This window comes from Taurulus bubalis, assembly GCF_910589615.1.
Source record: "Taurulus bubalis genome assembly, chromosome: 9".
In the NCBI taxonomy this organism is placed as follows: Eukaryota; Metazoa; Chordata; class Actinopteri; order Perciformes; family Cottidae; genus Taurulus; species Taurulus bubalis.
The window spans coordinates 12,837,612-12,862,944 of NC_136597.1; the positions used below are offsets into that span (position 1 = coordinate 12,837,612).

A 25,333-nucleotide genomic window follows, 5' to 3' on the forward strand; every position below is an offset into this window, starting at 1 on the left:
TCTCTCTCTCTCTCTGCAGGTACCACTCGGCAGCCTAAGGAGGGGGAGGTGCTGGGGGTGGACTATAGCTTTGTGAGCGTGGAGCGTTTTATGGAACTGGAGCAAAGTGGAGCCCTGCTTGAGAGTGGAACTTATGAAGGTGAGTGTTGGGAGTGCTGTGGTCGTTGTGCAGGAAACATTTTGCATCTGCGAGACAAGTACGGTTGCTCAGGGAGCAGAAATAGGAACGTATGTTTCAGTAGAGCTATTTTACTATTTTTAAATTCAATCTGCCATCTTGTGCTCTTCTGTAGATATATTTACTTGATGGATCAGGTGTGTCAGGTGATGCTCTTACGCACAGCTTAAGTAAACAAAATGAGGCTCAAGCACAGAGTCATCTATTACAGCTTCCTCTGGTGGTTAGAGAGAAAGAGAGAGAGAGAGAGAGAGAGAGAGAGAGAGAGAGAGAGAGAGAGGAATCTGGAAGACTGCCATTTCCAAGTCATGTCAAGTATGTGCATCTGCTTTGCTACACTGTCAGGGATACATCCACAGATGGGGAATTTGCTGGTTCATTTGCCCGGTAGCAGTTTTTATGAGCATGTGCTGCTGAACACACTCACACAAATGATGCCTGGGAATGTATGTGCGTGTTTTATTTGTACGTGTTCTTTTCATACTTGTGTGTGTTGCATGTTAACAATATATGTTTTCCTTAACGCAGAGTTTGTTTATGCCCACTGGAGGAAGCTGTCTCTTTCTGGGTGACTGCATTGGAGGTGCAACAACTCCTTTTTTAAATGCATATTAAAATAACGTGTGTGAGTGTGCAAGGCTTGGTGCACATAAGACCTTACGTATGTGATGATGTGAGATGAGTCACAGCTGAAGGTGGATGTTGAACTGTTCGTGAAGCCAAGATGCCTTCAGGCAAAACCAGATGCATTCAGGATCAGAGGAACATTGCATTTTTAAAATTGGTGTGGTGCATAAGGAGGAACTCTGGCCTTAACTTACTCAGTTTGCGTTATGTTCTGCAAAGCATTTCTTTCTTAAGCTTTCACAGGTGGGGGCTTGCTGCCTATGCAATTTCATACATGTTTCTTTGTTTACATGCACCCATGTTTTTTTTGCTATGTGATTCTTCTGTTTGGTGGCCAGCAGGGTAATTATACTTACGTATTGAGGAAGTAGCTGTGAAGAGGCCTTCCTAATATCTATCCGCCTCCTGCTGGGATCAAAGTAAACTAATGTCTATGGACTCTTTTCTGCTGATCCTGCTTTTGTCCTTTATTGCTGCCCCCTTCCCTCTTCTTTGCTCAGCTTTTGTTCTCCTCCAATTGCCTCTCTGTATTTCATCTTTGTGAAACCCCCACTCTCCTCCACTTTGTAGGATTATAAAATAAGATTTATATTCCTTCTTCTCACTCAACATTTATTCACAAAATATATTTTGTAAAGGTATTAAATGTATAAAAAAAGTAGAGCGTTTTTTGTGTGGTTTAAGAGTAAATATCACAAGGAAATAAATAAGCCATGTCTCATATCTCACAGCACTGAAATTACAGAAGCTTCAATGTCAGTCAAAGAGAGATAATTATACTATTGAGGATGTTTCAATCTCAAGTGATAGCCAGAGGACTTTCATGTTTTGTTCTTTTTTCTTCATTGTACTGTTACTTTACTTCAGCCATTCTCAGATGTTTACAGTGGGTTTGGCATGACAGACGCCCAATGCTATTTTTGCTTTTATTCTTGTGCTTGCGCCTCCAAACAGACCTGCGTGGTCAGAATGACGCAGCTCGGGTTGTATTGAAACAGATCAGATGGTTCTGTGCAGTTACAATTTTATCATTAATTTGTTCCTGTTTCTACTTGCTAAGCTATTTATTCAATCACAGTGACAGGATTTACTTAGCTTCCAAAAAAATGTTTTTCCTTAAAAAGAGATATCACCTGCCTTTGGAGACATATTTATAGTGCTGTATTTATATTTAGAAATATGCATTTTTGGGCTTTCATTCTTCAAAGTTTTTCAATGCTCAGGAGAAGCAACAATCTCCCCTGAGCCCATTAAGGACATTGTCTTGCTGCATCTTAAGGATGCAATTGGGTATTATTGAGGTCCCACATCTGACTAATAACACTAACACTGTAATAACCTTTCTCGAAACATACTGACCCATTTCGCCAACAATTATAGAATAGAAAGAGTCATCTTAATTAATAATAATAATGGTTTTGACTTTGAGAGACAGTGAACTAGTGAGTCGGCTAATTTAACGTAGCAGTGGTGCAAATGTTTTAAAGTGTGATGGAAAGTGAGACTATTTTACTGTATCTCAATGTGTCTCTGTCCATCATAACAAAACCAAAACCACATTTTGACTGAATCTAAAAGAATCTGTGTCAATCCATTTTCTTTTTAAAATTCATCAAAAAAACGTGAAACCCTTGCTTTTGCTAATGTGCTAAGATTTTATATCAACCTCACTGAACAATGTTTCAGAACACAGGGTATGAGGCTGTGCGTATTTTGGCAGTATTGGTTCACGATACAATTTGTCTTGCCACGCTAAATTTATATTTACATTTAGACTGACCCAGCACACATAGCAAATTGAAACCTGAACTGAGGCAGACTAGAAAGTCTGGATATACTGTAGGCTGCTTGAACTGTATAAAGAGGAAGGTACACTACAAACTAACACACATTCTGGATGAAGAGTCACTGCTATATTGTGAATGTCCCCGGTTTGTATTTTATAACCTTTCTAAAATGTTATATTCTAGAAGACTGAAAAGTGTTTTTTTGTTTATCTACACTCATTGAAGGACTATGCCCATACGGCAATGACTGGATGATAAGTTAACTCTATGATGCCTGGAGTTCCTTCTTGTCAGGATTGGGTGACACTCGTGAGGTTTGGCTTTTGTTCTCTCTCTTAGTATTTTATTGTTTCTTTTATCTTTATATCTTTCTTTATGAGAACGCCACTTTGTATTATGGTTAACTTGTCTTGTTTCTAAGTTTGTTGGGTCAGAAAATGAAGACATCTTTGTTTAGAAATATACTTTTTTTGATTTACAACAATTGCATCCTTGTTGTATTTAGAAATCAAAATTACAAGTCATGAAAATTTATATTTGGATACTGAATCTTGTGTGGGTCAGTTCATGTTGTAAGGCTGGCAAATCCCACTGTGAGCCAATGTTGACAATAGTGTATTCCTGAAACAATAGCAACCGTCCAGATGCACAAAATGTATTGGATTAGAAATTATTAGTTCCGAGACAAACGCACAGTTAAGTTACCTCTGCTGAGACAGCTATGTCTTACATTTTGAAAGCCAATAACCTGTTCAAAGTCATACTTGCCCAGGCGGTTTGTTACATCACCTGAGATCCCTCCTTCTAACACAAATGTCGCTGTGTACTTCTGATCTCAGATAACTTCTACGGCACACCGAAACCTCCAGCGGAGCCATCCCCCGCAGCACCTCCTCTGAATGTAAGTGAGGCCTTGCTGCCCGGAGCCCGGCCCAGCGCCCAGGGCAAGAGGAAGAGGAACCAGTCAGTCAGCAACATGGAGCAGCGTGCCAGCCTGGAGCCACCTGAGGAGGAGGAAGAGGAGAGCCCGGTTGTCAACGGCAATGGGGTGGCCATCACACCAGGTACTGTGGGATGAGAGAGAAAAACTTCCTGTTGTAATGTTTTTATACGTATCTACTTGTGGCTGAAAACAGATTAAAACAGTCTGTTTCCCAAGTGTCGTGACCATGATGACATTAAAATAATATATTTTGGGGAAGAGAAGTGGCAGGCCTGAGCTCCCCTGGGCTATGTATTGCAGTCTCACTGGTGTGGTTGAGTAAAACCATAGAAACAAGTCAGTTGTCATAGCAAGTGTTACCTTCCTTTTTATTTTCCCTTTGCATAGTCTCTTTTCTCCTTTAGTCCAGTTCCATATCTGCTGTTTATACAGTCCAGACCATGCAGATGATGACAAATCTGACTAACTGTACACTGATCAGTCATTATAGGCAGTTACATAGTCTGTAAGCATGAGTGTGAACTGCACAGGTTCTCAATAACCTATAACAGAATGCACAAGGGCACCTTTATGTCTCCACTATTATCACTGTCCAGAGTCTCATTTTGGCTTCAGCTCTCGTCTCTCTGTCCTCCCATTTCTCCATTTCTCCTGCTGTCTTTGCTCTCAGACCATTGGCCTTTGCCCTTGTTTCTATTAATACCCCAACTCTCCCCTCTCTCTTGCTCTCCTCTACCATTTTTCTTCTTCTGACCTCTTATGTTTTCCTTCATCTCTGTAGTCCTGTCCTCTCTGTCCTCTCTTCTCCGTCCTCCTTCCCAACCCCTCTTTGTAGTCGGTGTTGTTGTAGCGTGTCATATTGTTTCCACTATTTTCTCTTATTGTCTATTAATCTCTGTCATTTAATGCTGATACCACATGAAAGTCTAACGTCAAGAATGGGAATTTGTTTTGATGTTCACAAGAAAAAAAGACTTCACCTGTAAAAACAAGACTAGGTTTAAACCTATACAGGGCTTGATCCTGTATGATCAATGAGCTAAATTGTGGCCATATTTTTACAGGGAAAGTTAGCGGTAGTGTCTACTATGTCAATTCTTGGATATTAAATTAAAACAAGAAAATCACGCTATTTTCAACAACTTGTTCTGGATTATTTATCTAAAGTGTTTTTGTCATGTAGCACCAGTCATATGCTAATGCACAGTGGACAGGCATTGGTTTGCATTCCTTTGTTAAACAGACTAAACTGAGGTTGCATCTCATGACAACTATTAACTTATGCGCAACCTCAAATGTCTATCTTGTGGAAAACATAGCAAGATACATTTAATTCTTCAACTTCCAGACTTACTGTACTTTACTTGGCTCTTGAGGAGGTGCAGCAATAACTCTGAGAAAAACTAAATTCTTCACTATATATTTACTACAATTTGACAACTTTACTACTAATGTCTTCTCTGCTCCGATCTGAGTGCATCCACCGTCTCTCTACAAACTCTATGCAGCTATTCCTTAAACAGCTACACTACGCTTATAATATGTTCATCAAACTGTGTCAACACACCATAAAAATATGCGTAGGTTTGCGCAGCAACAACAACCACATATGTGTATTGAGAGGCAATGGATCAGATGATTGGTGGCCGTGTCAAAGAGACGTAACCAGCAGAACCACTCCTATTCATTTTGAGAGAGCAACGACCAATGTGTAAAACTCTAACACTCAACTAACTGGTGTAACTCAATCAGTGACTTAGTCAGTGACTCGGTCATTGGCAGACCTTCATGTTTATATGGCTGGCGCCTGCTTTTCTGCAGTCAAGCCAAAACCTAATTATAGAACCGGCTCAGGTGAAAAGTGTGACTTGGCGACCATTTTTAGAAGGAATGGATAAAGATATGGACCAATAAGGAATGTGAAAGAACATTGATTTTCTTTTGTCTTATTTTTTCTGAAAGTATTTTGATGACATGTCTGTTCATGTTGCACCTATATTAACAATCCCAGTAGGAATATTCTAGGATTATGTAGTTTGGTACTATTGTATGCTCCCTGTCCGCTGACTTAAATGCCACCAGCTTGTCTCGTCACTTTAAAAACCTTTCCTTGTGTTTCTGACACAGTCTTTGACCCCTGAAGTTTCTGTCTGTCCCTTTTTCTCAATTTCTGACATCCCGATGTTGTTTTCTCCTCGTGCTCATTGTCCTCAGACCACATCCCCCCCCCCCCCTCTCTCTCTCCCTCTCTCTCTCTCTCTCTCTCTCCTGGGGGTTCTTAGCTCTGCAGTGGCTTGGCTCTGACTCATCATGCATGGCGTGTAGTGTGCACTGCATGTGTGCACAGAGCATGTGAGCATAACTGTGTGTGTGTGTGTGTTTTTTGCTTCACAGAGTCCAGTGAACATGAGGACAAGAGCACAGATGCCTCTGGGGAAGTCGCTGTAGAAACGTCCAGCCAGACCCATGCCTCTGTCGAGCCCCCCACCGAAGAAGAGGAGGAGGAGGAGGCCCCAAAATCTCCCTCTAAATCCCCTGACAAAGTTATAGACCTAGATGAGGAAGAGCTTGGTCCTCTGCCTGACAACTGGGAGATGGCCTACACCGAGAAGGGGGAGGTCTACTTCATAGAGTAAGAGGAAAATATCCTACCTAAATACATTTTGACATCGTAAAATTAATATGATGGTATCCCACACCCTATCAGCCCATTGTCACCAAACCAGCATTTTGAGTCACCGATATCTAACACAAGTATCAGTGATCAGTATCAGTATTGTTGGCTCTCTATCACAAGGTGCACCAACTTGGTATATGTATGACAGGGTGTGTAAACTAGCACTGGCCTCTGTGTTGAATAATTGACGTAACGTAATGCTACTAATCAGAGATACTAGACAAACACACATGCACACACACAGCCATGTAGACTTTTGCCCTCTCCTCTCACCCTTACTAATTGACCTCCTAATTCCCCTTTCTCTCTCCTTATTGCCAGTCACAACACCAAAACTACATCGTGGCTGGATCCTCGGCTTGCAAAGAAAGCAAAGCCACCAGAAGAATGCAGAGAAGATGGTGAGTCTCCACAACCTGTTTGCTCTGTTGTTTTGTAAGTTTAAGTTTGTGTTCATCTGAGTCGAGTTTGTCTTCCGCCGTTTGTGGGAGTGTGTTGTCAGTGCATTTCCTGTTGTCTGTGTATCTTTGTTGTCTGTTCCTGACTAACAGTTACACCGTGTTTTCCCTCCTAAAGAAAAATAGCGAAAAATACTCAGTTGTTTGATTTGTTTGTTAGTCTGCAGCCGTTCGCACAGTTCTCCACAGGTTTTGGGAGAGGTACTCGCACATAAAGGAGGGTTTGACATCGAGAAAGAATAAACTTGACAAATCTACCTTTTTAGAATTGTGTAGATAGAAATGTAATAATTGAATCCAATATTCTTTTCTATGCTTCATAATAGGTTTGTAATGGTATACTGGCATCATGGTATACCTGGGTTATCATACCGTTAGTTACAGACGGGACCAGTCTGTATTATATGTATACGTATGCTAATAATCATAGGACATTTAAAAAGCTCACAGTCGATTACATTTTTTTTAAATTAGTGGTTAATTTTGTCACGGTTGGGCAAAAAGACAACTGGGGATGGACCCAAATGCAGATAGACTCGGGGAACAGAAGGATGATACATGGTGATTTTAATAAACAAATATCCAAAAGAAATGTATTCAGCAGGACAGTCTTAAAATGAATAACAGATAATACTACAGGCAAAATGACCAGGTAAATAGGATATGACCACAAGGGATAATAACAGGAACATAGCAGACAAACCAACAACCAGCATCCAAAAGACAGGACTTTGAATACACAAGAAACTAATCAGACAACCAGATACCGGTGGGCTGACACAAGGGTAGCCGCAAAGCTGATTGGTTGAAAAAACACAAGGGAACAGAGAAAGGCTGTTGAGACTAATACAACACAGGTGATCACAGAAAAAAAGGAGGGAAAACCACAAAGACAGGAAGTCAAACAACCACAGGACACAAGAAGTAGGGAATTTAAAAATATAACAGGAATGAAACCAAGATTGTGACAGCTCTGGCGAGTGGGGCTCTGGAGACTGGGTCTCTGGAGACTGGGTCTCAGGGGACTGGGTCTCAGGGGACTGGGTATCAGGGGCCTGGAATTCTGGATTGGCGGCAGCAAGAACATGGGGTTGCTGTGGCCCAGCTATGGAAAGCTGGGGCCCAGCGACAACAGGAATTGGGGGAAACTGATTGGGGCGGCAGCTGCAACCAGGGGTTGCGCCCCGGCGGGAACAGGGACAGGAGTCGGCCAAACCGCCAACACAGGAACTGGCGAAATGTTGGCTCGGACCACCGATGCAGGAACCAGAGAGACGTCGGCTTGGACTGCCGACACAGGAACTGGGGAGACTTCTGACATGCTGCCGAGCAGCAAAGACTTTGGGTCGCTAGGCAGCTTGGGGAATGTAAAACCCCCTTATTTGTGTGTGGTGTTTTCCTCCTGTCATTACTGACGTCCAACAATTGTCAGAAATGGAGAATACAAATATTGTAGCCATAGGTGTTCACCCAGATCAATACCTCATATTTAGGGGGTTTCTAATCAATTTCTTAAAACAGCTGGGCACTTTAGTTTTTAACAACAATTGCTTAAACAAAAGTAAATTGTGCATTTGTTGGGGAATCTTTAAGTTGTGAATTAATACCCATTTGGTGCTCTTCTGTGGACCATTAGTTTGCAACTGACTGAAGTATGTGACCACTTAAAAAGAAGCAGTGTCTACTTATGTTCTCTCCATTCGTCTGCCCATGAGCAGTGAACTGGTGAACCAAAAAGCGATTTTCCTCTCACAGATTTAGAGGTCTGACGAGGTGAATCTCAAAAACAAAGATTAGAGAAAAAGTATTCTGAAAAATAAAAATAAATGCTATTTTGTGTTTATTTTTTTCTAAGCTGTTCATTATGTTATGGTCCCTCAGACTTATCGTGTCTTGTGGCTATCTCTAACAGAGTCTCACTTGCGTCAGCGAGTGTTTACAGCAAAAAGGAGTTGTGCGTGGGACCGAGTGACTCATTTCTGGTTTTTAATAGTTTTTGGACAAGGGAAGTCTCAAGGGAGTAAGCTATGTCAGGCGTAGGATATGCACGCAGCACTTGCATGTAGGATCAATTTATTGTTTTGGTCTTTTTGTTGGAGTTGTTGATAAGAAAATACAGTTTAGTCTTTTAAGGTTTGTTTTAAATCAGGGTAAGCAAAGGTGTTTTCAGTTGTTTCAGAGGCTAAGATTAAGAACAGTGGTTTCATACAACAAATATCCAGCACTGATGTCAAACATTATAAAATAGAGTTCCTGTGGTTCAGTGGGATCAGATATATAACAATGAGGTGAAGTTACATCCCTGCTGCTGTCACAGCCTTCGTTCAACAGATTAGGTTGTGCTGTGATTCAGCAGAGCAAGATCTGAATCAATACCTTATACCTTTCTTCTGTTCTCCATCTCTTCAATTTTTTCCCTCCGTTCTCCCCTGCGCTCCTTTGCCTCACGTCCTCCTCTCTCTCCCTTTCAATCTTCCTCTCTTCAATTTTCCTCCTCTCTTTTTCTCTCCCACCTTCATTCTCGGTCGCTCCCTCGCTGCCTTTGCCCAGTAAAAGGCCTAACTGTGACTGGAATTCTAATAACACCGCTCAGCTCTGTACAAACTGGTTCCCACTCTCTACACATGCGCAAACACACACACATGCACTACTGTCTTCAATTCACAAACATGGCTGACATGCTTCAGGTTCGTCCTGGCAGAACAAAGATCGCTTTTAATGAACGCCGTTAATGTTTTGACCCATACTTTCTGCGATGCTCTATGATCACTTATTTTGTGTTTTAATGCAACAACTTGCCGTTGTTTTAATCTGTGTTTATAGGTTTTAAAACTAGATCGTTCTTAGAGATTAGATCTAGCGAAAGCTCATAACCAATCCAAAATGACAATTGAGAATCTTTTACAGACATGTATACCACAAGGGTTGATAACATAAATTGTCATCATCTCTGTCTATATATATTATAGAGCGAACAAATTTGACATATTGTAGAGTCAGGTTATGTTCCAAGGTTTGATTGTATTTGCATAATTTCAAGTGTTGATGTATTTTGAATTAGGTTTTCTGAACAGAACCTAAGTTGTAGCTGTTCTATGTAAAAAGTAGCCAGTTAGTATTTTGAAATCTAAGATTAGTCCCTCGTCTTGTCTTCCTGTCTGATGGAAATTTTATATGTCAAGCAACACTTGTAGTGTGTAATTGACCATATTAAAACTTATATGTGAAATTGTTTTGCAATGCAGATCTGTGCCCTGAGAGGAAGAGGAAGTAGCTTCAGCCATGTTTGTGCAAAAATACCCATTATCTTCGCCTAGCTTTCTCTCTTTCTGTCTTTCTTTTTGTTCTTCTTTTTTCTACAGTTTTTCTATTGTGTGAAGTCTGCCTCCTTCTATCTTTGGGGAAGCAATGGTTAAAGAAAGCTTAAGCGATCACCACTGGCAGAGGATGTTGAATCAAAAGATGTTAGCAGAACGTTTGTAAGGGTCCTGGATGACACATCAGATCCTCTCACAGCACCTTTGAATGTACGCCTTCCAGAAACACTTTTAGTTGCCAGAAAATATTATTTTTCAGTATAAACAGCTCAGCATGACAGAAGGATATACAGTAGTTTAATCCAGCATGCTGTTCTACATTACTCACCCTGTTATCATTTTCTTTTAATGAGCACACTGGTGTCCTGTAGCTCTTTCTTATGGGCTGCTCAGACTGTTTTCTGATGTTTACACTTTCTGCATGCTTGCTGTGCACCAAGTGACAATTTAAAGGCAATTCTCAATTTGTGCCCACGTTAATGGATATGTAGTTTTTGAATGATGAAATATGCATGGAAGCAAGGATGTCAGATTCTGCAAGGAGACTGAATAAACAATAAATGTGGGGATGGAACAGCAGGAAGAGGTGGCGCTGTTTTAACTGCCCATCTGCCTGGAGGATTTCCCAGAGTCTCACAGCCTCAGGCAGGAAGCAGACATACTAACATTATTTCAGCAATGCTGTTTTTGCACCTTCCCTCTTGTTATTCCCTTTCCGTTGCTTCCAACTCCTGCATGTCTGGTCTTTTTTCTCCACTTTCCTTAAGCATTCCATATCCTCATTGACTATTCCCTTTTCCCTCTCTTTTGGGTGCATTTAAAGAGAAGCTTGTCTGTGTTGATATGTTTGTGCAAATGTGCAACTTTTGTGTGCATTGTGTTATATCTTTATGCTGAGGTTGACTCCGCAGAGTTCACAGGCTTGTCACCACAGATCTGGTTTGCCTTGCAGTCTTTTTGTCAGGCAAGTCTTTTGTTATGTAACACAAGCAGATATCTCTTCTCTCGCTCAGAAGAGGCAAGAACAGAGCGGGACAAGCTTCACATCACAGCAAGTGTTGGTTTCAATTCTACCTTTGATATGAGCACCCAATGTCGGTTAAAAAGTAATCCCAGTGCTGTTGACAAAATATGCTGCTCATGCTCATTTAGAGGGAAGAAATGTCAAAACTCCGTCTTAACCAATGGACAAAAACAAAACAAATATGTGTATATATATATATATATATATATATATATATATATATATATATATATAAAATAGAGACGTAATACATTAGACTAGACTGAGAATAAAAAGAAAAGAAATGATGGAGCCCTGTCAGTGTTTCTTCTTGAAAAGAGCAGGAAAGAGACAAATGGTGCTCGAGATAGGTTTGCATACGAGGAGAGTTAAAGGCCAAGCATCCCTTGTTAGACAGTGATGGACTCATACTAAAATGTTACCTCTGAGTTACATCACTGTCATTACACTTGAGCCAGGGCCGTTTCTAGGTCTGGATTTTTCACCCTCCTTTACTCTCATGTTTCATAGTTGCTGTTTCTCTTAGTTTCTGTCTTGATAGCTCTTTTTCATTTCTTATATATGCTTTGTTGATCTTGATTCAAAGATAACATATTGTTAATATGGCAGTGCAAACACAAAAACACAACACAGTTGCAGTCATAGTTAGAGCTGCAACAATTAGTTGATATATTGATTAGTCATTCAACATAATGATTAGTCATTCAACAAAAAAATTCAAAGGTAGTTTGATGATGTCTTTTCATCTAACACCGTCATTTCATCAGCTCAAACTAGGATGCGAACATGATCAACTTGACACTTGCTGAACAACAGCACATAATTGTCATTGTGAACATAATATCAATTAGTACAGATTCACACGGCCGCTAGCATGGCTCTAACTCTAGCATGTGCCTAACTCTAGCATGGCTCTAACTCTAGCATGTGCCTAACTCTAGCATGGCTCTAACTCTAGCATGGCTCTAACTCTAGCATGTCCTCCAGTGTCTCCTGTGAATATTTGTTGGTTTTCTTTGTCTTCTAACAGAAATAGATATATGCGAGGTTTGGACTACTGGTCCAACATTATGTCAATGTCTCTGTATAATTGTTTATACTTTTTTCTTACGCTTCATAGACCAAATAATTCATCAATTCATTGAGAAAATGACTTTCAGATGAGTTCATGATGAAATTAAATGATCATTAGTTGCTACGTAAATATAAATTCTGTTATTTTTATCAGAAGTTTTTGGAGTTGGGAGTTGAGTTGGTTTGTATTTTTTTTTCTGAGTCAGATGGGTTCACTGTAGCTGTTCCTGGCTGCGTATTGGTCAGGGAGACTTTGTGTGAGAGGGAAGATGAGTCATCTAATGCAGAGGAATCACAATTAGACTTCATGTCAAGGAAGGCACCAATACAGATACACAAGAAACCAAACACACAAGCAAGCCCCTCGGTGCTCATATTATATACAGACACATGACGAGGTGTTTGATTTAGTGTCAAAGAGGATGACGGTTACACTCATTCAGACGTGCAAACACATCGCAGCCATCTAATATAGACTCATATTAATGCATGAAAACACACACACAAACACTCTCTCTCTCTCTGTATTTCAGCAGCAGGAAATAGAGACAAGACAGCGCCCTCAGCTCAGACGAGAGGGGAAAAAAAGACTTCTAATGGTGGTTTCTATGGAAACTGTCTCCCTTTCACTTTAGGAGGAGGGCAAGCGAGTAGTGGATGAGTTAGGCAGACATTTAAGGTGGCTCATGGACAGTGGGAGGGAATTTAAGGTGGTTTGAAGTGTGAATCCATCCGACTTTAATGCCTTGAAGAGAAGAAGGGTCATTTGAGGTAATGGCAGATCAGCGCAGGTGGTTTGAGCAAACAGTAAAGCAGACCGAAGATAATTGCAGCATGCACCCCTTTCACCTTGGGCTGCACAGTCAGCACACGCAGCAGCCAGGACACACACGTTCACACATGGATTATTGATATCAAGATCACAAATCTGTTCGTAATTGCATTACAGCGTGAGGGACCAATGCCATAGTATCAGTGTCACGCAGACCAAAAATAATAGAGCTGGTGTGTGTGCGTGCTTGTGGGCGTGTGTGTGTGTGTTTTAGTAGTAAGCTCAGGGTCAAGTCCCCTGTTCTTAGTGTATTAGTCATGTTTTTCAATCTGTATGACACTGGTATTCTTCCACTCATCAAGTTTGCTGTATTTCCCTGTGAAATAGAATAGATCATACAGTATGGGAATTTTAGCAATGCCTTGACCCAGATCTTTTACGATGGAGAGACGAGAACTAAATCAGCAAAGGGATGGATGAAGTGAGGAGGGAACAGAGAGCCAGAGGAGTTAGAGGAGGAGACAGTTAACACAACAACCATCCAAGGTGAAAACAAGTAGGTGGGTTAAAGAGGAAAAAAGGACAAACACAATGTAGTGTGAGGAAGCAGGTATTAGGCCTTAAAGGATGTGTACAGGTTGTTAAGCCCTCGGACGCAAATTTGTGATTTTGGACAATACAAAATAAATTGAATTGGTGCACACGACAAAAGGAAGAGACTGAAAGAAAGAGAAGGCAGAATGAGATGTGTCAAACAATTTAAATGTTCTTTTACTCCTGCCCTGCTTTGTATTGATGCCTGTGTTGTGGTTTGTGTCTCCATGAAGAAGCCATCGCTGCAGATTGAAGTGTTGTCTGTCTATTAAAGGAGCACTTTGGGAGCGTCTAGCTGTGAGCCCTGAGATTCATGTTGTCTCCCCTCAGTGGTTCAATTTAGTCTACATTCCTTCTCTTGCTCTCAGCAGAAACTGACTTCATTTCCCTCGTCTGTTTTCTCCTTACTCTACAGAGCTGCCCTATGGCTGGGAGAAGATAGATGACCCCATCTACGGCAGCTACTATGTAGAGTAAGTCTCCCTGTTGACTTGGGTTAACTCGGCTTCTCTGTAGTAAAACAGGAAATGCATTTATATGGTTTACAACGCCTCCTTATGAATTATAAATTATGTAATTCTCATTTATTGTTTATGTCTTACTGCTCATTTAACTTTTACAGTGAAATTCTGTTTAGACTTTCAAGAGAATGCTAGGTCAAAATCATTGAATATGTTGCGTCACAAACGTAGTGTATCGATATCTAGGTGCTGTTTAATTTGGAAGTACATTCAATTTTGTCCTAGTCCAAACCAACTTAGCTGCAATTGAAGCTTAAAAAGTAAAGAACAGTTACGGAGAGGACAGTTTTGTGATCTTGCCACTTATTATTTATTTCTTTCTTTCAACATTTGGTTGTAGTTACAAATTACTTTGTGAATAACATTTTAAGTGCAAGACAAAAATCACAAGATTTGATGTATTGCTATATTTAAAACTAGCCTACAGTATATTAAGTAATTATAGAGTTGCCGCCATCTGGACCCACGACAACATTTCAACCTGTTAGAGCTGCAATTAATTAGTTTTTTCAGATTGAGGCAGCATACGAGGTCAGCGCAACTGTCCTCGCTTTACTGTCTCACCTAATCAAGATATTATAGATTATCATGTCAGCAAACACACCTACCTGAAATTACTTCCAACAGAAGCATAAGCTGTTGAATGCTAGTCCAATATTCACTGGCATTTTATTTCTGGTTTAGGTTGCCAGCTTTTGAAAAGTTTGCAAGATGTTTATAATGCTTGAACGCCAGAACTTTAGTTTGGGTTGCTCTAATCTGTGTTGACTACATGGCTTTTGTGAGCTAGAGCAGCTTCCAACCATCTTCAATGTGTAGACGTTTAGAGCTAAAGGGACTCATAATAACATCACAGTATGCACTAAAACAATGAGCTGAAAGCAGCTGAAATTGGACAGAGAGATGTAGCGCAGGACTGCTGACTCTCATTAGGATTACCAGGACTAGCAACCCTTTCTCTTAACAGGGAGTCATTTCATTCAAAAATATAGCTCAATGGAGTTTAAATGCGTCAATCATTTAACACACTGAAAGGCACCATTTTTTCTTTTGTTCTCAAGTACATTTTGTTAAAAATACCTCTTAATATTGGTAACATTTTAAATGCAGAACTGCATTGTGTTATTGGGATTTGCGCTTTGAATTATCCTTGTTCCATTATTTGTGATGATACATTGTAATTTCAGTCATATCAATCGAAGGACCCAGTTCGAGAACCCAGTCTTGGAAGCCAAGAGACGCCTGGAGCAGCAGAGGCAGATGCAGAGCCAGGGACTCTCCGCTCTACCACTACCCACAATATACAGAGGTACACATGGAATAATATAGTATGTGCAGTACATAACTCAAAACATATTGTCATACTTACAGTAAGAAAACATGAAAATGCAAAGACTGCAGGGAAGACATGAAGGCAAATGGACTTCATCTTCTGGCCATCAAGGGCCTCTAAAACCTGGATGCTAATACATTTTATTTATTGTACATCATCCCTGTTGTACATATTGTTTAAATTGAACATTGTGGATTTTTTCCATAATTTTCCTAATGCATCTCTCATAGAACAGGCAGTTTCATGAGTATTTGAAGGGGCAGATGCAGAATGTACAGGGTTGAATGCAGATTGCTGGCAGTGCGGGGGACAGAGAACATGCTCGCCCTGAGGCCCCTAGCGGTCTAGTCTGAGTATGAGGACGTACTAGACCAGCTCATAATGTACGGCTTTATCTAAGTGAAGACTGCACTTCTTCGATGAGTCATCTAATCAGGAATTAAGGCAATGTGTTCAGAAAAAAAATTACAATATGTTCATTCAGCACTGAAAAGATCATGTCAAACTTTAATTTCAAGCAAACATAATGTGACCAAACAAATGTGCATGGTTTCTAGATATCAGGAATATCTCAAATATCATAATTCAAAACCTTCTGTCCCTTCAGAGAAGCCATTGTTTACGAGGGACCCAACCCAGCTGAAGGGGAACTTCCTGTCAACAGCCCTGCAGAAGAGCAACATGGGATTTGGATTCACGATCATCGGAGGTGACGAGCCCGATGAGTTCCTGCAAGTGAAGAGTGTAATACCAGACGGACCCGCTGCTCAAGATGGAAAGATGGACACAGGTAATTATGTGTAACAACACATCATTTTGACAGCTGGTTGAGAAATACATTGAGATTTCCACAAAAAAACAAGCTGTCACTGCAGTCCCCACTGACACCCTAATGTAGTGGTTCTCAACCTTTTTTTCAGTGTACCCCCTAACCAGCGCAATGGCTTTTTATTTATTTTATTTTATACACAGCACAATGTAACTATTTTTAAAGGATTTTTCAATTGATGCTAATTTTTGTTTGTTAAATCTCATGTACCCATTGGAGTGCCTTCACATACCCCCAGGGGTACACGTACCCCCATTTGAGAACCACTGCCCTAATACTGGGTTTATAGAAATGCTTGAGCACAGCCTCATTATTCAGATTCCTCAACATAATGGACCTTAATTTTCTACCAAAGCAGATCAAGTGTGAAGACCTTTCACTGGCAGAGTTTTAGATTTATTCAAGCAGGTTACCAGCCTGTTGGGTAATTTCAGTCAACCTAAAGATCAAGGAGTGCGCAGTAGTCTGACTAAGAAAGCAATGATAAACCATTGGATGATGTTTTGTGGTTCTGGTGTGCATTACAGATGTTGTCAACCAAAATAAAATGTTGTTTTCATCCAAATTAAGAACAGTACAGGCTACTACACAGGTTCCCTTACACTTACCAAGGGATGAACACATATTGACGGACATTCAACATGTAAAAGAAAGCACAAGAGTTGCTCTAGAAAAACCATACCTTTCTTTATTCATGAAAACCTGAAGTTTGGGCCGTGGCCCTGCTTCATGAAGGCCCATGCCTCCTAATTGGGCAGCTGGGGCTCGGAGTATGAACGGGTCGTCCACCAATCAGAAGATCGTTGCTTTGATCCCTGGCTCCTCCAGTCCATGTTGATGTATCCTTGGGCAAGACACCTAACCCCAAGTTGCTCCTGAAGGCTGTGCCTGTGGTGTGAGCATAATATTGATAGTCTTGATGGGACCTTGCATGATAGCCCCTGACATCAGTGTATCGGTCCAATACTGACTCAAACAGCTAGATCAGGTATCAGTGACAATAGGATTTATATTTTGATAAATAAATATTCAGTACTGATACCAGTATTGGTCCGATACTCTGCTCATGTACTCTATTGGTAAATTTACTCTGATCCAGCCGCACCGGATACCGTGACGTTGTCAGTTGAGCCTAATAAGCCGCCTAGCTGCAACGATAATGAACAAAAGGTTTCATCGATCAAAACACACAGTTTCCAGTTGACAAGTCCTGGAGAGTTAGCAGCCACGATGCTGTGTGCATTTTCGTGGACACATGCAGCCACTTTAGTCTCTATCGGATCAATTAGTTTAGCTGCAAGTTTGTCAGCTGGGTCTCTGTCGGGCATCATTTGTCAGGGTTTCCGCCATTGTATTGCAAGCCTGGCATAACGTTAGCAAATGTTTGGTCAAAAGAGATAGCGTGTTTGTGATAACAGGAGGGCATTAGCTGTGGACATTGCAGTGCAGTGTGTGTACAGTGTATTTGTTGATGAATGAATGCTACAACTCCTTAATACCCGTGAGGAGATCCAACGATAGTTCCTGTGTCTTGCTTGTCAGCCAGATGCTGATTAAAGTGTAGGGCTAGCCCCAAAGTTAGCAAAAACAATATTAGTTTTTTAAATTTAATATTTCTTATTGCACGGTAATGCCGTTAATTATTTACATTTCATTTAGCTGACGCTTTTATCCAAAGCGACTTACAATAAGTGCATTCAACCATGAGTACATACTCAGAACAACAGGAATCAAGAAAGTACAATTTCTTCAACAAAGTTAAACCACAAAGTGCTATCAGTAAGTGCCATCTAAGTGCTACTACGGCGCTACCTTTCTTATTCAAGGTGTAGTCCAAAAAGAAGTGTTTTTAGTTTGCAACGGAAAATGTAGAGACTTTCCGCTGTCCTGATGTCAATGGGGAGCTGTTGTCCAAATGTCAGCAAAAGCATCATGTTGTATATTTAATTTGCTACAGTCAGAAAGTGAGGAACATCTGATGAAAATAAAACATGATTTCAAAGTAAGTGTTAGAACTATAATGGTATTATTGAGTAGTCCTATGGGTACTCTGTATTGGCAAGTACTCAAATGTAAATACTTGTGCTAAAAAAGTGGTATCAAATACTCTGTATCACCCAAAGCTAAGGTATCCTTATCGGGATGGAAAAAGTAGGATCGGTGCATAGCTGTTTAAGTGCTAAAGTTTGTGAATATTCCACAAATACAACTCAAGCACAGTTGATACAATTTTGTTTTCTAAGTTGTACAGTTGTAATGCATAAATGGTATCAATGATGTGAACAAAATTGCATTGATAATCAGTGATTGCAGAAAATGTTGACGCACATCTTAGAAAAATAATAACTCAGTGGTAGATGTTTCTGTAACCCCAGAAATATCAATTTATCTTAAAAGGGGACATCATTGGCCATTGGTGCCATATTTAGGGTGCCCTATATTTGTGCCTGCAGTACTGTGTGTCCCAGACAAGGACTTCAGTTTCCTTTCAGGGCACTCTCTGTCCTCTGTGAGTGCACTATAATGTTCTTTTTTTAATGGGAATAAGAGGAACTGATTTGACTTGGCTATAGCCCACACAACACCTACTTCATTAGGAGTTGAATTTCGGGCTTTTACAGCGGCACTGCAGGTGCAATATCACTGCGCTAACACCAGTGGTCACAGTATTATCAAAAATCAGTCACACACAGATACACCAGCTGTGGCGGTTCCAAGGGGTGGCAGCTGCCATACCTAAAAAATGCCTTGTCGCACCAGCTGACACCCCAGTTTTAGTAAATCTAATTAAAAAAAAATCTGATATCCGAGTGATATCCGCTAGCATCTCCTAAAATAACATGTATTCTTTTGTCATTGAAAAAAATTCTGAATATTTTAAATTCAAACAATTTATTGATTTATAATGCTACCTTTTGGTATTTATTTTCAATACTTTACTCATTTGCCATATTAATGTCATGCTTTTGGGTAAATATATATTCATTTGGGTAAGCGGCTAAAGACGATAGATGGATGGATGTCTTACTTAGTGGTTAAAGAGACCCTGCCATATGTGGAAGGTTAACAAACCGTGTTTTCATTTTTGCAATATCGTTGATATATATGTACGATGAGTCAAATTCCATGTATGTGTAGACACACATGGCCAATAAAGCTGATTATGATTCTGAGAAAACACCAAATCTCTACCTCTGCAGTTACGGTATGTTTTGAATGGAGTGATCAGTTTGCAGTCTTACCTGGGGTGTCGGCTATAGTCATAGGCTCAGAGGAGGAACTACTGTCTGAGGCTTCATGTGTGCTCTGCTCTGAACCTGTGAGTTGGCCTCATGCCTGGCACGGTTGGTGCCTAAATTGCCCATTTAGATCTCATTTCAGAGTTGGGAATCCTCCTTCCTACTCTCAGCTCCTGCTCTCTGCTTTTATGTCTCTCCCTCTACCTATCAGTTTCACTTCTATCTGGAATCCATCTCTTTCTATTTTATCTCTATCTCTCTCTCTTTGTCTCCCTGGCTTACCCTTTATTATGCTTCCTTATCTAAGCATGCCATCTGACACTTCTCCTCTGCTTTCAGCCTCAGTATATGTTCATCCTCTCTTTCTCTTTCTACCTCTCTAGTTTTTTTTCTCTCTCATTCCTCTAGCCTTGTCTGTCAGCCCTTCCTCTCTCTGTTCTGATTTCTCTCTCTCTCCATCTTGCTCTTCTCCGCTCTGTGACATTGCCAGAGCTGCTCATGCACATGCATGTGCAAACACATTCACACTTACACATGCACACAGTCACAGAGTCACACAGGCACTCCCTGGCTGAGATTAGCTGGCCTATTTGAGCTGTGCGGCATTGCTCTTAGGGATTGTGTATGATTGTGCATGTGAAATGTATGGTGTGTGTTTGTGTGTGCACATGCTCACGGGAGTGTGCGTTTCTGCACGTGTGACAGAGACTGCTTCCAGAAATGTGAAATAGAGGATTAAAGGCGACTGCATTTGTCATGGGGCTGTGACTTTAATGCTGAAATCCAAAACTTTCCACACATTCAAACTACAGCAGGGATGACAGAGTATCTAGTGTTGCATTTGTGAAATTGTTTCACCTCGTTAAAATTTGTTAACGGATAAAATGTCATCGACCAACCTGGTAACGTGAACATAAATGTAACATTTATTGAAGTGAAGAAATCAGGTCGCATAACCTGACAAAGACAACTTTTCTTCTCCACAAGATCATAATCAATGGCACACGTTTGCATTTTGGTCACCAGCTCAACAGGGAGATGCCACATCAGCACGCATCATGCCTAAGCCATCACTTAAAAGTCTCTGTAATGCTAACGTGCACCAGATCATATTCACAGAGACACACCACCACTGTCTCTCTTTCTCTCTCTCTCTCTCTCACCTCACTGTCTTACACATACACTTGTACTGATAGTATAGTCCTATGTGACACTTAAGAGCCACAGAGTGCTTTTTCTGTGTTGCAACAGCATGTCCTGATCCCGCTGAGATTTGATATTTATTGCAACAGACGGTGACAAGTTCTGTTTTTTGCAGCACAGTGTGTTTACACACGAACCGTTGAGACCAGATCTCGTGGTCTGTGTAATATGTAACATACCGTAGTGTGAGTGTGACTGCAGCTTTTGAGTCCTTCCTATCTCCTTTCTTAGGTGATGTCATTGTCTACATAAATGACATCTGCGTGCTTGGCACCACACACGCCGATGTGGTCAAGCTTTTCCAGTCCGTACCAATTGGTCAGAGCGTAACCCTCGTGCTCTGTCGAGGCTATCCTCTGCCCTTTGACCCAGAGGACCCAAGTGGTGCAGCGAGCACTTCTTTGACACCCATCGGCCTGGAGCATCGCCCCCTGGTGGTAAACGGCCGGGGCAGCTATGACCCCTACCTAGAGTATCTCTCGTTGAGCTCCCAGCTTCCTCCTCAGGCTCTGGCCGGAGCCCCTCACCCCGGGGACACGCATCTGGATGGCTCGTCTCTGCCGCCCACCACACCCGGTTCCGCATCTGCACTCACGCCTCACGACGACAATGTGTCCATGGCCTCCTCTGGGACTACAGGTGTTGCTGGGACAACAGCACAGGGGGCGGAGTTTCTGACAGTTACCATGGTGAAAGGGGCGGAGGGATTTGGGTTCACCATTGCCGACAGTCCCACTGGTCAGCGAGTAAAACAGGTGAGGTATCATGATCATCTCTACAGCCCTTCATTTACTTTAGAAATGAAAGGATTCAGGCCTGTTTGATATTTCTGTGATTCAGAAAGTAAATGTGTTCTTTCAAGAGCAAAATCTCAGTAGTCAGCGAAACTCAGTGATCAAGGTGAGTTACACATTACAGTTCAAACTGCGGGTCAAGGTCAATTTAATTCAGTCAAAGCCATTAAGTAGAAAGCGATTGAGATAATATGAAAAAAGTGAGCTGAGCCTGTGAAGAAAGTTCTATCTACCAACATAGTAATCATAGTAATGATTGAAAGACTCAACTGTCCTATAGTAGCTACAGAGTGAGAAAACACCTGGCGTTAACAAATAGATAAATTGGAGAAGATGGGTTGTGATGATATAACAGATGTTATTTATCGTCCCTGTTGTATTTTTCCAGTAAAACATCTGCACTTCAAAAAACATCTGTCTGCATTTTTCAATATGTCAATATTGTGGAGAAAGGTCCAAATCTTTCACTTGACTGTTCCTAAAAAACAACTTAAACACTAGAAAATACATTAACTGGTTTTGGAAAAAGCTGAACTAATCTCACCGCAGTGGTAGATCTTTGGACGGATATGATTTTAGAGACCAACAATAGATTACTGTTTTGGATGGATATTTTTTTAATTAAATAATTTCCCTCAATTAAAAAATATACCATGTGCAGGTCTTTAGTCTAATCCAAGTTGATTAGTTATGTTCGACATTAGAAGCTTTGTGTTAATTGGAAGATGCCACAAAATCAAATCCCAGCTAGTCACATTGTGTGACGGTGAACTAACTGTGTTGTTGTGGTGCAGGTGCTGGATCCGGGCTCACAGGGGGCGTCGGGGCTGATAGAGGGAGACCTGATCCTGGAGGTGAACCAGCAGCCGGTGGCTGCAGCTGGACATGGACGAGTGGTTGAAATGCTTAAAGAGTGTCCTGTGGGAGCCGAAGCAACTCTCCTCATACAGAGAGGAGCAACAGGTTAGATACTTGTTTCTTATCTGTGTGATAGTTAAGATAGTCAAAGTCTAAATCATGTTTTACTCTTTTATATTTAGGGCTTGTTTTTTTTGTATCTTTTCATGTCAGCACTGGTGGCAAAACATGATGACAATACAATTAATTAATTGGTATCAAAGCACAAGTGTCATGTTGGTACCTTTCAAAGATATTTTTAACTAAGGAAGGGTCCAATGGTACAGCAACCGTCCAGCTAAATATAAGCTGTCTTCTGATTGAGATACACACACGTCATGTTACTGTGCATCTCCAGCTGCAGCTTAACAAGTGAGAAGTCAAGTAGAGTGAACAGTGAGAGCCGAGGGAGCAGAAGAGATTTTGATTATGATAATTTTGAGACTGTTCTATTTTTGAACACATTCAAATCACAGTGGCCCCTTACTTGGATTTATTCAAGTCTCTAGATAAGATTTTATTTTTGGAATATCAAATAGTTTAGAAGCTAGAAGAAGAATTGTGTCTGGTGCAAAACTGGGCAAATTATTTCATAAATGTTTTAAATAACAGTAACTGTGTTTTGAATCAGGATTAGTTAATGGACCAATAATTTCGGTATGTTACTTAAGAAAAAACATGAATGTTCCCCTTGGGGAAATTAGGTTATTGCATGAGCAAACAGCCCCAGGACATATGATGAGACACTAGAAGAAATATTTTGTTTAAAGTCTGTGTAAAGTAAACATATGATATATATATTAGTTGAGAACAGTTGGAAAGACTGTGAACTGTGGACTGTGTTAGACCGCTTATGTGTTTTTATAGGACGGATAAGCCTCTGGGGGCAAGGGGCTACATTTTGGGGGTTCTGGTGTAGATTTCCGGGCCAAGACTTCCTATTCGTGTGCTGCTCATTGTTTACATTCAAATTAGCAACTTGAGACATGAGATTGGAGATTGGAGTTGAGAGAACATGTGTAAGCCACAGTGGCGTACTATCCATCTGGCATATTGGGAGAGGCTGAGTTTTTACCGGCCGTCCGGCCCTGTCTGCGTGCTTACCTCATAGTTCTCTGTTAAACGGTAATTCAACGGTAAACGATAAATTCCCTCACACATCCCCCACAAAATGACTAGTTTCACTATAAGAATGTGATCAATTTGGTCCCATAATTTGGAACGTCTAGATATTTGCCCCGAGGTTGGAATAATTGTATTCCCATTCAAGTTAGCATTGGATGGCAGAAATCTCGGGTGCGCATGCTCTGCCCAGAGAGCAAATATGCAGCAGTGAGATTGCCAACCTATTGTATATTCTGTACATAAGTAATCAACCCTCCACCAGGATTGGCCCTTGGTCTCAGGGCCTTCAGCAGGCCCCACCCCCAGCGTTTCAGAGCAGCATTTTGAAACCTAATATTATATACTAGCCAAATTGTTTTAATCATTTGATTTCAACTTGGCAGTTAATAGCAAATTTTTCTGGGGTGTGACAAACTCACTTTACTCAGACTTTAATGTATTTCAAATGTGATAACTCATGCAGAGAATATGCAGCTATATTAAAATTAGTGAACAGTGTAATCAGATATCATAGTAAGTGTTGTGTGTCACTATTTTCTAAATGCGGCTTTATTATCACATTAGCATGTCATCAATGTTTTCCACTGGAGCAACACAGGGAAGTGTTTTAAGATACAACAAATCAGAAGCTGGTCAGATTTAAAATCCAGTTGAGAGTTTATCTCCCCGTTAGGTGTAGCACATCTCTGTGGATAAAGATGGCACCAACACTGCTGTGAGGAAGCGGTTTCATCCCCACCGGGGCCACTCATCTTCAAAATAAATGCAGTCATTTTACTGTAATATGCTTTGGAGAGAAATGACTGTGGAGAGTGTCTTATAGCTGGCAAACAAGCTGCACTGGTTGGCATAGCGCTGTTTGGCTACCTGTACGGACTGTGCTTTGAACACTCACTTTGATTATACAAACAGCATTTTCACCGTGTTATGGATTCATAAAAGGTCAATTTTGAAGTGATGCTGGGCTAAGGACAAGAGAAAATATAAATCAAAAAGCTCTAAACAAAATGCACACATACCTATTGTTGTGACATATATATATATATATATATATATATATATATATATATATATATATATGTATATATATATATATATAGAGGTATTGTTTCTTGTGGTGGCACCAACCACAAGTCTGTCTGGAAAGCTATTCTTTTAGATTTTTCTCAAAATGGCTCCTCATCCACAGACTTAAGTTTTCAGCATCAACATTAAATTTTGACTGATTTTATTGTTGGCTGTCTTTGTACTTAAGCTAGGCTATCACATGTTGCATTCCTGTAACCAGCACTGCATTTTAATGAGATGCTCGACACCACCTTCTTTAAGTTTCTGCACACGTTCAGAGTTGTACCTTTCTCTTGAAGTGAAAGAAGATGACCACATGCCCTCTGAGAAAAAAGAAATACAAATTGACTTATAACGTAGCAGGAAAGAGGAATGAGAGAAAGGTGTAGCCATTTGTACTCCACTGCTATTTTCTACAAGATTGCACACCTACTAAGGAATTAAATTGCACAGTGAAAGCTTTATTTGTTTGATGTGCTCTTGCACTGATTCTGTAAAAGGTGTTCTGGTCACAGGGTTGAAATTTGACTTGCTAATTGCCGGGGCTGTGTTTACCACTGAGACTTTGGCCATCTGACAAACACACAAACACTCAACCCCACAATGATTAACCGTACAGCACCGTTCAGGAGCCTGAATGAAAGTTAAGAGAGTCAAAAAACTGTCCTCTGGCTACTTCAAGAAATGCAGTTTATAAGTTCACTGTTTGCTTTTGATGTGCCATCCTGCAGCTTTGCACTTCTTTTTTTCTTGCTCATTTATTCGTTAAGTCTGTAGTTTGTCGAGGGATACATTTCCAGGAGTGAATTGTTCATTTGCATTGTTTCTGAGATGAAAAGAGAACAATAAAGAGGATTTATAGATGTGCGCTCC

At 40.7% G+C, this 25,333-nt stretch overlaps 1 protein-coding gene across 1 annotated transcript in view; it reads left to right on the forward strand.

The window, feature by feature from the left end:
* magi2b (membrane associated guanylate kinase, WW and PDZ domain containing 2b) overlaps positions 1-25,333 on the forward strand; it is a gene marked incomplete at both ends in the record, with an annotated part of 73,756 nt that overhangs the window by 36,319 nt on the left and 12,104 nt on the right. Inside the window, 9 exons of the mRNA XM_079223170.1 lie at positions 20-139; positions 3,432-3,656; positions 5,930-6,167; positions 6,534-6,613; positions 13,867-13,924; positions 15,160-15,281; positions 15,913-16,095; positions 20,808-21,331; positions 22,165-22,333. Coding sequence (XP_079079296.1) covers positions 20-139; positions 3,432-3,656; positions 5,930-6,167; positions 6,534-6,613; positions 13,867-13,924; positions 15,160-15,281; positions 15,913-16,095; positions 20,808-21,331; positions 22,165-22,333 — 1,719 coding nt within the window. The remainder of the gene's footprint in view (positions 1-19; positions 140-3,431; positions 3,657-5,929; positions 6,168-6,533; positions 6,614-13,866; positions 13,925-15,159; positions 15,282-15,912; positions 16,096-20,807; positions 21,332-22,164; positions 22,334-25,333) is intronic.